The 11,853-nt window shown below is 40.4% G+C and overlaps 1 protein-coding gene and 1 pseudogene across 1 annotated transcript; both read left to right on the plus strand.

The window, feature by feature from the left end:
- Nucleotides 1–1,565: 1,565 nt before the first annotated feature.
- On the plus strand, nt 1,566–7,195 carry LOC111318856 (uncharacterized). Its single transcript, XM_088725633.1, has 3 exons — nt 1,566–1,922; nt 4,150–4,743; nt 5,169–7,195. Exons 1-3 carry the CDS (start codon nt 1,694–1,696, stop codon nt 6,308–6,310), a joined length of 1,965 nt encoding a protein of 654 aa, XP_088581759.1. The 5' UTR covers nt 1,566–1,693; the 3' UTR covers nt 6,311–7,195.
- Nucleotides 7,196–9,086: 1,891 nt separating this feature from the next.
- On the plus strand, nt 9,087–11,526 carry LOC148728033 (contactin-associated protein 1-like; annotated as a pseudogene).
- Nucleotides 11,527–11,853: the final 327 nt, after the last annotated feature.

The raw sequence follows: 11,853 nt of genomic DNA on the forward strand, positions 1-11,853 counted from the left end.
TGGCTTCAGAAGCAATTTCGCGCCACTCATTGCGGATCATTTCGTTCCTCTTCTTATAAGAATTTCTCTCAGAGCTAGACTACAAGCAGTCTCTCCTTTTCGACGAGGTCCGTCGCGCGAGTAAAAAAAATCGTTGAATAAGATGCTAATGTTGGCGCACCGCGGGAACCTCTGTTCGATAAGATATGAGCATGCGGAGTAACAAATTCTTGTGCTAATGGCAAAAAGTGTAATTGTTACAATAGCGATGGTGGCTGGAGAGAAGACAGCAGTCAGTTGACAAACAAATGTGCTTTGCCTGTGACACAAATTAAATCAGACTCGCAGACTTGAATGATTCACAAGAAGAAGGATATTATACATCAGGAAAACTCAAGTGTTACGGTGTGGCATAAGGACACATTGTGCTAAAGTTACACAGAAGCTGTTGACCGAACAATGGAGCAAACGTAATTGTCGGAAAAAAATTCGTTGATTACTATTGAAATTGAATATTAAGTAGAAAAACACATGACTATGTCCCAACATGAACCTTGTAACGTACAGGAATAGCCACGATATTTCGCAATCCGTGATCGAAGTCCGTAGTGTGTTTACTGAACCAAATAAGGAGAAAGAACGTGATATTTTGTAATAATAGCTTAATTTAGGTGCGTTACATCATTGTGAACTCGTACACGTGATTCTTGGAAAATTACTGCCTCGTGTGGCACTGATACTTACCTGACGCGGGTTAGGGTCTCATAGCATGTAGTTCTCTGCATTATGGGACTCGTTACCCAACAGCAGTCCTTGCACACCCCGACTGTTCAGGTGCCCCGTTAGGCGGGGAGCGCTTCCGGGGGGCCAGGTTCGATTCCTGGGCGATTTTGGCGTACTGGTGTACCCTCCTTCAGGCGTTACTCGGCGGAACCATTGCACTCCGGTTCCGTTAAGTATATATGTCGTCCGGCCGTTGCAGCACTGACCATTGCACTAATGGGTCCGTGGCCGGGGGCGCCTGAAAAACAAAAAAAAAAACTGCCTCGTGTGGCTGAAAACGTCTGTAAACGTCGTAATTACTAAAACAAGGAATGACCTAAAACCATCTACAACCACCTACAACCACCTACAATCATCTAAAACCACCTAAAACCACCTACAACATACATACATTACTACATTATTACATACAGAGAGAGACTGGGTACAAGAACAGAAGAACCTTCTATATCTGAAAGGTTAATTGAAAGAAGTGGTGTATTCCTATCCTGAAAGAATTCTAAGATTCTATATCTCGCAGATACCGGTATTTTTTATCCCAATTTTTGTAGCTCATAGTGCCGCCTTGAAGAGGAAAATAAGCATCAACTGTGAAACTGTCAAAATTCCAAGTTATATCTGATATCAATTTAAGTAAATGGTGTTACTTTGAGCATGGGGATACCCAAATGACTATGAGTCCCACTATTACAAAAGCAAAATCTTAAGCTGACCAGGGAAGTAGGAAATGATGAAACTTTGATTTTAAAAAAAATTATGAAACGTGACCAGTGCAAGTTGATACCGATGAAGCAAGGTCAATAGAGGGTAAGAACAACCGTGACATACCTTCACGCTTTCTCGCTGTGATTGTATGTACGTGTGTTGGCCCTTGAAGAAGTAATTTTCATGCTCTACAGGCTTACGACAGTTTTGATGTCCGTTCCATGTTATGGAGAAATCAAAGACAAAACCAGCTTCTAACTCTCTGATGTTTTCATCATTATTTCTCTCCGTTGTTTGCTTAGCGGGACTGATTCACGTCGAGATCGAGCTTCACGCTCACCGACAAATGCTTCAAGTCATGAATCAACCAAATGAAGAGAAACTTGCGCTGAAGAACGCAGCATATGTCGAAAGGACAAATGAGAGGAATATGTTACACCCTAACTCATACAAAGGTGGGTTTCAGCAGAAAAAAGTTTTAGAAGCAGCAGACCGACATATCCTTGTCATAAAATAAATCTTTAACTAGGACTTATTGAAGCTGCCGAGTAACGTTAAAAAGATTGAAAAGCTTATCTACAATTTTGAATGTCCTCATCTGAAATTTGTTTAAATATTCTCTACGTCTCCTCGTTCTGTCATAATATCTCCTAATTTACAAGAGAGGGGTTCTTAAGGATTAAGAAAATTCTTCATACAATGCTACAATTTCTCATGAGAAAGAAGCAACTCTAGCTATTGAAGCCCATGGTGTCATGCATAGTTCTTGATGATAAGAAACATCGCCGGGGTTTTCCCATCTTTTTATGGCTGCATTCATTCCCATTTCAAAGGACATATAGCTGAAAATTACACCAGTGAGTAATATGAGAAAAGTTCACATTTTTTATAACAGTAAATTAAAATTTTCGGTCAGAAACATTACTTTACACGACAAGCTTTATACGAGTTTGAATTTCTTGACCCCTACCGATTTTGCACTATTGGATAGCGCAAAGTCAGGAGGGGGTCTAGTTTTTCTTCACGTAGCATCTCTGCGGGGCAAAAATTTAATGAAGGATTTTCACAAGAAACGTGTTAAGAAATAAGGTTCGGCACATGGCTATCTATCAACAGAGTTAATTTGACACGTCAATCTAGACAGCATTACGAGGTAAGTATCAAGTGCGCTCTGCGCATTACAAAATATAGAAAATGCATCTTCTCAATATAAACAAAAATTACGAAACAGACGCCCGTATTGAAGTGTGCGTCGTTTCCTTTGTGTTGAGCCAAGCAGGAGCACTTTTAGTAAAGAAAACTTTGAGAAAAAAATAAGAATTATACGGTACGAACCTTAGAGAGAATTATTGGTACGAACATATGAGTTCTCTAAGCCATTAATCAATCGATCGATGATACGGCGCGCGATAGTTGCTGTTCTTATCGGAGTAGGAAAACAGTAACTTTGACACTTTGCAGAGCGTTTTGTTTCGTGGTTCCTGCTTCTACATTCAATAGTTACCTAAAGCCAGCTGAAAGATGCTGCAAATTAACATGCGAGAGGGTCAATGTGGCGAAAAAAAAGTTAATATGAAATTTTTTCACCCAGCCGTTCCTAAACTGAGAAAAAAAAAAATTATAATAATATTTTCCAAAACTGGCCTCTTGGCTGGATTGAGGTGCACTGCATCCTGAAGTATTTCAGATAAGGCTTCCACCTTTTTTCTCCTTCATCGACGCGCTTCTGAATAAGGACCTCTGCCTCTGTATTTATTCGCCTGCGGCGACCTGCGATCCTAGCTTACTTCTTTCTTTGTTTTATTAATGCACTCCATGAAGCATTAAGAACTTCAGCCTTTCAGCATTAACGACAAGAAAAAAAACTTTCACTGAGGCCAACAAATTTGATTTCCTTTTGGTTTTCCAAACGAGCACGTTCAATCTCAAAATCAAAAGATGTTCAGTGCATATACCTTTGGGTTTGAGATCAAAGCATCGATGAAATGTAAAGGACTCAGTTGCTAAATGAATCTACTTAAAAGACAATGTGTTTGGCTTTGTTTTGAGTCTGTTTTAAGGATTCAAAAAAACATGTACAAAAGCTGTTTAAGGGAAGAGAAGTTACTTTATTTCTTCCGCTTTGCCACGATAGGTACTTTTAACGAAGAACAAAACAAAAGTCTAATTATATTAAGCTCGATCTACCGAGGAAGGGAATGCTTAATGGAATGCTTAATGGTTTAAGCCAACAATATAATAAAGAAGGGCTTAAGGTTAGAAGGTTATGACTTTGTAACGCACTCATATAGATAGATACCTGTTATACAGAAACGTTTTTTAAAAACAGTTTCCACATGACAAAATATATTAAACCTAAAGAGTCACACGGAAAAAAATTGAGTATCGTAATCGACAAATCGTGCTTTGATAGGTCCGCCATTACCTAGTTTCAGCTCAAATTTCTATCGATCTGTCGAGTCCCCTCACTCCTGAAAGAGCTGCTGGAAATTGAGCCAATTTAAATGGGCCATTTTTGAGTACAAAACGGCCAAGTGCATGATCATAAAATAATTCGTTCATTCCATGAGAAGCTCTACCGGCACGGGGCCTCATTTAAAAACAGAGGCCTACGACATTTCTAAAGCGTCCTCTTAAGTTGGTTGGATGGAAGCCGAACTTGTTATCTGGTTTTTCTTGCAGAACCAAAAATCATGCGTCACAAAAGGTACGTAAAAATCACAGAAAGGAGTTCGAACGCCAGTGGCACTATCGATCGTGAAGCGATCAGAAAGGAAGTACGACTTGCTATCAACAACCAAGCCTGCAGCGTCCACTGCCCCAAGAGCATTAGGGGAAGACGTGGCAGACCTGGTCAAAGAGGCCCACCCGGCCATCCAGGTAAGCATGGACCACCCGGGCCGGAGGGATTAATGGGACCGAAAGGAAATCAGGGCCTCCAGGGAATTCAGGGACCTCCCGGACCAATGGGCCCTCCTGGAGCTAAGGGTGAGCCTGGTAAATCTATCTCAGCTCCCTCTATTGTGACACCTCGTAAGTCCACAGTTGTAAACGAAACTGGTACAGCCTCGTTTCAATGTGAGGTTGAAGGAAACCCACAGCCTAAAGTCACATGGCTGAAGGATAACTCCAGTCTTCCCGTGAACAAACGAATTATTCCGTCAGATGCAGGTCTTCTGATAAATGACGTAACGTCAAATGATGGTGGAATGTACACCTGTGTAGCAAAAAATATTCTTGGAAGGATGAAGTCATTGGCTGAGCTGTCTGTTCAAGGTGAGAAATAATTATCCTAATTGCACCAAGGAGCCATAGACCTCTCCACCTTCATTACTCCATAATGAACATAAAACAGAAAAATTAACCTTTTATTCTCTCGAACGATATTACCCCTCAAAACCAAAAAAAAATTTTCTTTATCTCCAAGGACAAAGTCGTTTATTTGATTCTTCAACTGAAGGCGTATTCCTCAAGTTCAAATACCAATTCTAGAAATCTAGTCTAATGTCACAGTGCGGGAATTTTGAGACAAGTAGCGGCATAATATTCGAAAGCGCAAGAGTTTTTAAAGAATAGAGGACTTGAAATAAATGCTACTTTACTTTAATTTCTCTAAGTCAGGGCCGGGATCTGTTTCCCTTTGTACACTGCACATATCGGGTTATCTTATCTTACTTTTTTCTTTACACTATGTAAACTAGTTGGAGCGTCGATCATCCAAAAACCCTCATCTGTTATTGTTGAAGAAGGACATAGAGCGAGTCTGGTCTGCTTAGCTAGTGGTCAACCGACGCCAACGGTCACGTGGCGAAAAGCAGTCGGTCACATGTCAAAGGAAAGATCGAGAGTTCTTAATGGCAAATTGGAAATAACCAATGCGACTAAAACAGACGGTGGAGACTACATATGCTTGGCAAAGAACTTACTAAGCGAGGACTTTGCTTTTGCCCAAGTTATGGTGCTGGAGCAACTCATGTTCACTTTACCTCCTCCGAGTAAAATTTCAGTAAACGTTTCCAACAATTTGAAAATTGATTGCCATTCACAAGGAGCAAGAGTAATCCTTTGGCTGAGGGCAGGCCAAGGTCTTCCTTCAGGTCATATCCTTTATCCAAATGGATCTTTGCTTCTTAAAAATGTTTCCCCTGATGATGCTGGATCCTACTCTTGCATCGCTCGAAATTTCCATCGCTCCATAACAGCAAGTACTTTTCTTGAAGTCACATCAACCTTTAGCTCTTGTAGTGAAATTAAAACAAAAAATAGAGGAGCATCTTCTGGCATTTTTATGATAGACCCCGATGGCAAAGGAAGCGTGACACCTTTTAGCGTGTACTGTGACATGGGTGACAAGAGCGGAGTTGGCGTGACCACCATCAGTCACGACAGTGAAAACAGAATCTATGTCAGTGGATGTGAAAGCAAGGGAAGTTGCAGAAGAGATGTGCACTATACTGGAGTCAACACCGCTCAGCTCGCGGCACTAACTCGCGTCTCACGGAAATGTGAACAGTTTATCAAGTTTGAGTGCAATAATGATGTGGCATTCATCGTCGCGGGTTATGCCTGGTGGGTGTCACGTGATGGAACGCGGATGAACTATTGGGGCGGAGCTACAGGCCGTGATAAGATGTGTGCGTGCGGAGTGACGAACTCTTGTTCCAATGGGCAAAAATGCAATTGTCATCATAACAACGCTGGCTATGGCTGGAGAGAAGATAGTGGTCTGTTGACAGACAAGTCTGTACTTCCAGTGACACAAATAAGACTTGGAGACTTGGGAGACCAACAGGAGGAAGGATATCATACATTGGGGAAACTCAAATGTTTTGGTGTGGCTTAGGTTGTACAGCATTGAAGTTACTTGGCTGCTAAACAGAGTACCGTTAAAGCAATTTTTTAACGGTTTTTGTTTTGTTTAAAAGATACCTTACCGAATCTAAAGGGAAAAAAAATTATCAAGAATTACTTAGACATTTTATTTCAAGATCATTCGTGTGGTCTGAAGAACCATCATTCCAGACGCTAACATGACGTCTCCATAAAAACTTCGCTCCGACGAAGGGCTAACGCTCGAAACGTCAGCTTTTGTAATCATTACGGTGGCCAATTTACCATTTCAACTTTGTTGATATATCCAAATTATGTCTCCATAAAAACCTTGATTTTAACTTCAAATTTTAACACAGATTCAAAGTAGCATCTGACTCGGAGCATTTTAAAAGCTCATATGTAAATATAAAATCAGGACCCTTTTCGTTAAGACTTCATCCTCTCGCCTAAAGGAACGAGGGAGATTTGACTGTGGTTTTAAAGACTGGTGGCAGCGGTCAGTTAGTTTTACTCTTTAGCGTTCTTGCGAGGCCTTTACAAGTTACTTGGCACGATTAGATTTGACCGCTTACTTGCCAGATTTGACTGTGGTTTTAAAGACTGCTGGCAGCGGTCAGTTGGTTTTACTCTTTAGCGTTCTTGCGAGGCCTTTACAAGTTACTTGCCACGATCGAGAAATGTCCTTACGAGATAAAACCTCGACGTTCAGAAGTTCGTTTTGCCCCGTTTTTTTCTTTTTTTTTTTCCTTTTCTTTTTTTTTTTTTTTTTAAATCCATTGTAAAACTTTCGGGCTCGTCACCCTTTCATTGCTATAGAAGTGTAAGGAAGGAAGGTTAAACAGAAAACATTGTTATCCATAGTCGTGGTTCAAATAATTAAGAAGAGAAAGTTTGATTTGACCGAGTATTATGGTCGGTATGGAACATTTCGTTACCATTTCGTGCCATCTATATTGGCTGTTACTTTACCTCAGTTCGTAATTATTTGGGATTTCCGAAGGAAATGCCCGACGTATCACTTCGGCTTGGCTTCTTTTCTTTTTTTTCTTTTTTGCGTTCAGTCACAAAACGCAGTACCACTACTGCGCATGCGTGAAGTGTAAGCGCATGCGTAGAATGAACCCTAGAGCGAATGGTTTAACGCAATACATGCCTTTGTACGGGACTCGAACCACTGACCGTGGTTCGTGGTTCCGTGATTAAAGGTATCATCCTTTATGTATGATGCACGATCCTCGCAGTAGAGAGCGCTATCTATGCAATAGCGAAAATCAGACCTGAAAAAAATCAGGCCTGTACGGGATTCGAACCACTGACCTCTGCGATACTAGTGCAGCGTTCTACCAATTGAGCTAACAAGCCAACTGGGAGCAGGCCGTTAAGTTGATTCGTAATAAACCCGTGAAAGTGATAAATGAGATACAATGAATATATGAAGTTCATATATTTTGAACTGCGGTTATAGATACGTATGATGCACGATCCTCGCAGTAGAGAGCGCTATTTATGCAATAGCGAAAATCAGACCTGAAAAAAATCAGGCCTGTACGGGATTCGAACCACTGACCTCTGCGATACGAATGCAGCGCTCTACCAATTGATCTAACAAGCCAACTGGGAGCAGGCCGTTAAGTTAACTCGTAATATATCCATGATGATAAATCAGATACGATGAATATATGAAGTTCATATATTTTAAACTGCGGTTATAGATACGTATGATGCACGATCCTCGCAGTAGAGAGCGCTATTTATGCAATAGCGAAAATCAGACCTGAAAAAAATCAGGCCTGTACGGGATTCGAACCACTGACCTCTGCGATACTAGTGCAGTGCTCTACCAATTGACCTAACAAGACAACTGGGAGCAGGCCGTTAAGTTGATTCGTAATAAACCCGTGATGATAAATCAGATACGATGAATATATGAAGTTCATATAAATTATTTTGAACTGCGGTTATAGATACGTATGATGCACGATCCACGCAGTAGAGATTTTCGCTATTGCATAAATAGCGCTCTCGACAATTAAAAAATATAGAAAAAAAAAGCCTCGGTTTTGATTTTACGATACAATATTCTTCTCCCGAAGCATATTGTAAAACCCAAGTTCAATTGTATTAGTGAAATAAAATTGTTCAACCTGCATTCTATACTGCTTCTTAAGTTTTTGAGAACTATTTCATAATGCTTTTCATTTGGACTGTTGAAATAATAACTTTCTATCAAAAGTGCAAGTCTACGCAGTCATGCTGGGATTTGTATTTATTTGTTGGAATTTTGGTTTTATTTGTTGGATTTTTTCAATTGGGTATTGGGATAAACAACCAGTGGGATTTATAAATTTCCAATCAGGAAAAATGATATGCCTTTATTTTACTTAGACAATTATTTTATTTATTACACGACTCGGGCAGTGAGGGGGCCAATAACTAAAATCAACCAATCAAAATGCTCTATTGCCGGTCAATATTCTCTGAGTATTGGACCGGGCACTGTCCCGAATGGTCCCGAATGATACTGCACTTGTGTCCTTTTGAACTTTAGTCGTATAATAAATCTCTTATTAACCAAGCTTGCTCGGGACCGTATTGGAAGAATATCGACCCTCGGTCTTTTTTGTACGGACCTCGCTGCGCTCGGTCCGTACTGTCAAGACCTAAAGTTAACTATAATAATACTGCATAATTGATTACTCATTCACATCCATATAACAAGCCTGACTGAAAGAAATTTATTCTATGGTTTGTAAATTTCTCACGATCTGATTGGCTGTTGGCGCATAATGACCTGTCGTCATTTTCTTGTAATGACCGGTCAAGAATTTCAGTTTACAATTCGTCTAAAATTTATCATAAAACTGAACAATATCTTGAAAAATTGATAAAAAGCTGATAGTTTCGAAAGAAACTGTTTGAGGCTGCGTCGGTGGGAGTAACGAAAAAATTTGGATATATCAACAAAGTTGAAGTGGTAACTTGGCCACCGTAACGATTACAAAAGCCGACGTTTTGAGCGTTAGCCCTTCGTCGGAGCGACACCAAAGATCAGGTGACATTCCTGGTCAGCCGACACCAAAGATCACGTGGCGAAAAGCAGTCGGTCGCATGTCAAAGGAAAGATCAAAGGTTCTTACTGGCAGGTTGGAAATAACCAATGTGACCAAAACCGACAGTGTGTTTAGCAAAGAACATTATTAATGAGGACTCTGCCCATACACAAGTCATCGTGTTGGAACAACTCAAGTTTACATTACTCCCTACCCTTAATAAAGGTTCAGCCAAACCCTCAGAAAATGTGTTATTGAGTTGCAAAGCACATGGAGCGAGAGTGGTTGTGTGGCAGCGGACAGGCCAAGGTCTGCCTTCGGGTCACGTAGTTTAATTCAAATGGCTCTCTGCTTCTTAAAAATGTTTCCCTGAACGATGCTGGAACCTACAATTGCATTGCGAAAAGTTTTCATCGCTCCATAACCACTATCACTGTGCTTGAACTTCGAAAGCCAACCTCTTGTAGTGAAACAAAACCACACAATAGAGGAATATCTTCAGGTACTTATACGATTGACTCTGATGGCAAAGAAGGCGTGACACCCTTCAGCGTGTACTGTGACATGACTGACAAAGGTGGGGTTGGAGTGACAGTCATTAGTCACGACAGTGAGAGAAGAACTCATGTTGGGAACATTCCTGGGTGCGACGTTTGAAACTTAGGATGTTACAGTAAAGATGTGCGATATACTGGGGTCAGCACTGTTCAGCTGACAGCACTCACTTGAGTCTCACAGAATTGTGAACAGTTTATCAAGTTTGAGTGCAACAATGGTGTGGCGTTCGTTGAGGAAGGAGACGCCCGGTGGGTGTCACGTGATGGAACAAAGATGAACTACTGGGGAGGAGCTAAAGGGTCTTATAAGATGTGCGCATGCGGAGTAACAAATTCTTGTTCCAATGGTAGGAAGTGTAACTGTCGTAACAGTGGCGGTGGCTGGAGAGAGGACAGCGCTTTGTTGACCGATAAGTCTGTTCTACCTGTGACACAAATCAAACTTAGAGACTTGGATCACTCAAGCGAAGAAGGATATTATACCTTAGGAAAACTCAAGTGTTATGGTGTGGTCTAAGGTTTATCTGTGTCGGTTAATCAGTTGTTATTTAAATGTGAAACAAAAGAATACTGATCCTTTTGAAATTTTAGTTTAGTCACTTACATCTTATAATCATGCCTGATAATTTCTAATTCTTATTTTTTAATGAGGTGATCACATAATTTCTAATTTTCGGATCCTCATACTAATTAAATACACAAGGCAAGGGGCGATGAAAAGGCTCAGCCCTGCTTGTTAAATTTGTGTTTATTAGTTTTATACTTTCCTTTCAAATTAAATTCAGTTTCATCAGTCGCACCCTAAAAAATAAGGACTGTTATATACCTAGCTATTTAAAATTTGTTTTTGTATAAGGCGATCACATAGCTTCCCTTTTTTGAAGCCTCGTACTAAGTAAATATACAATAAGGCTCGGCTTATATATCAGCTTTATAATTTTTTTTCTTAGTTCTTGTGCCAGTCATAGTATTCACCTCAGTGCATGTTATGCCTTCTTCGCCAGTGATATCGTTAGCAACACGGCGTGTCCTCAACTCTAGAAATTTGAGTTAGCTTTTCTAGCAGTTTCCTTGCAAATTTAAAGTAGCATCTGAGTTCCTAGAATTGATCAACGCTACTTTAGATTAAAATCATTTTGAACAGTTCCGCAAAAAAAAAACTAAAATAACATCAACAACTGTATTTTTCGCTTTTTCGCATAACATGTTATCTAAGCCTTGACCAGACTAAGGGGGGGGAGAGGGGGTAGGGACACTGCTACTTTATCAGTCCCTCAGATCAAGATCATTTCAACATGACACACGCGAGAGAGTCTGGGTAATGTAAAGAAGTACCCGTTAAAGATACGTATCTGAAAAGTTAGTCAAAGGAAGTGGAACATTCCGCGGATCGCGAAGGAAGTCTAAGATTCTAGATGTCCCGCTTGTTCATAGTCATTATTTCTTAGGCAGCTCTCCGTACTGCATTCAGTAGACAGGAAAAACAGCATCAATTGTGAAACTGCTTAAATTTGACCGTATGTGTGACACCAATTTAACTTAATTTAGATAGCAAAAACACGGCGATACTCAACTGAGTTGTACAATCTCTTAATTGCATCATAATTGTAAAGAATTAAACTGACTCAATTTCGTTTCAAGGGAGGCTTTCACATATTTTTCCCGCTTGGGGGAAAAGCCCAGCGGTATGATGAAAAGTACTGAAACTACAATGTTCAAGGTCTAGTTTCCTTTGTGGGACGCTTTTGCCAAACTGTGATATCACAGATTCTTCCCGTCTGGTAGAATCTTGAAGTTAAGTCGATGCGCCGTGGGAGCTCCATGAATGAGGCGTTCGCCCCGTCGAGATCAAAAAACACGTTTATTTCTAAAATGAGTTTTTCACCTGACCTTTGGCTTTTCAAGGAACCTAAAAACTTGTTAAGATAAAAACTGAAACCATAACT

The sequence above is a fragment of the Stylophora pistillata genome, chromosome 6 (assembly GCF_964205215.1).
Source record: "Stylophora pistillata chromosome 6, jaStyPist1.2, whole genome shotgun sequence".
NCBI lineage: Eukaryota > Metazoa > Cnidaria > Anthozoa > Scleractinia > Pocilloporidae > Stylophora > Stylophora pistillata.

What these genes read in the sequence shown, in the direction of transcription:
- LOC111318856 (XM_088725633.1), top strand. Translation starts at nt 1,694, where the DNA reads ATGGAGAAATCAAAGACAAAACCAGCTTCTAACTCTCTGATGTTTTCA. An exon ending in ACACCCTAACTCATACAAAG is followed by an intron (nt 1,923 to 4,149) that starts GTGGGTTTCAGC and finishes TTTTTCTTGCAG; the next exon opens with AACCAAAAATCATGCGTCAC. An exon ending in GGCTGAGCTGTCTGTTCAAG is followed by an intron (nt 4,744 to 5,168) that starts GTGAGAAATAAT and finishes TATGTAAACTAG; the next exon opens with TTGGAGCGTCGATCATCCAA.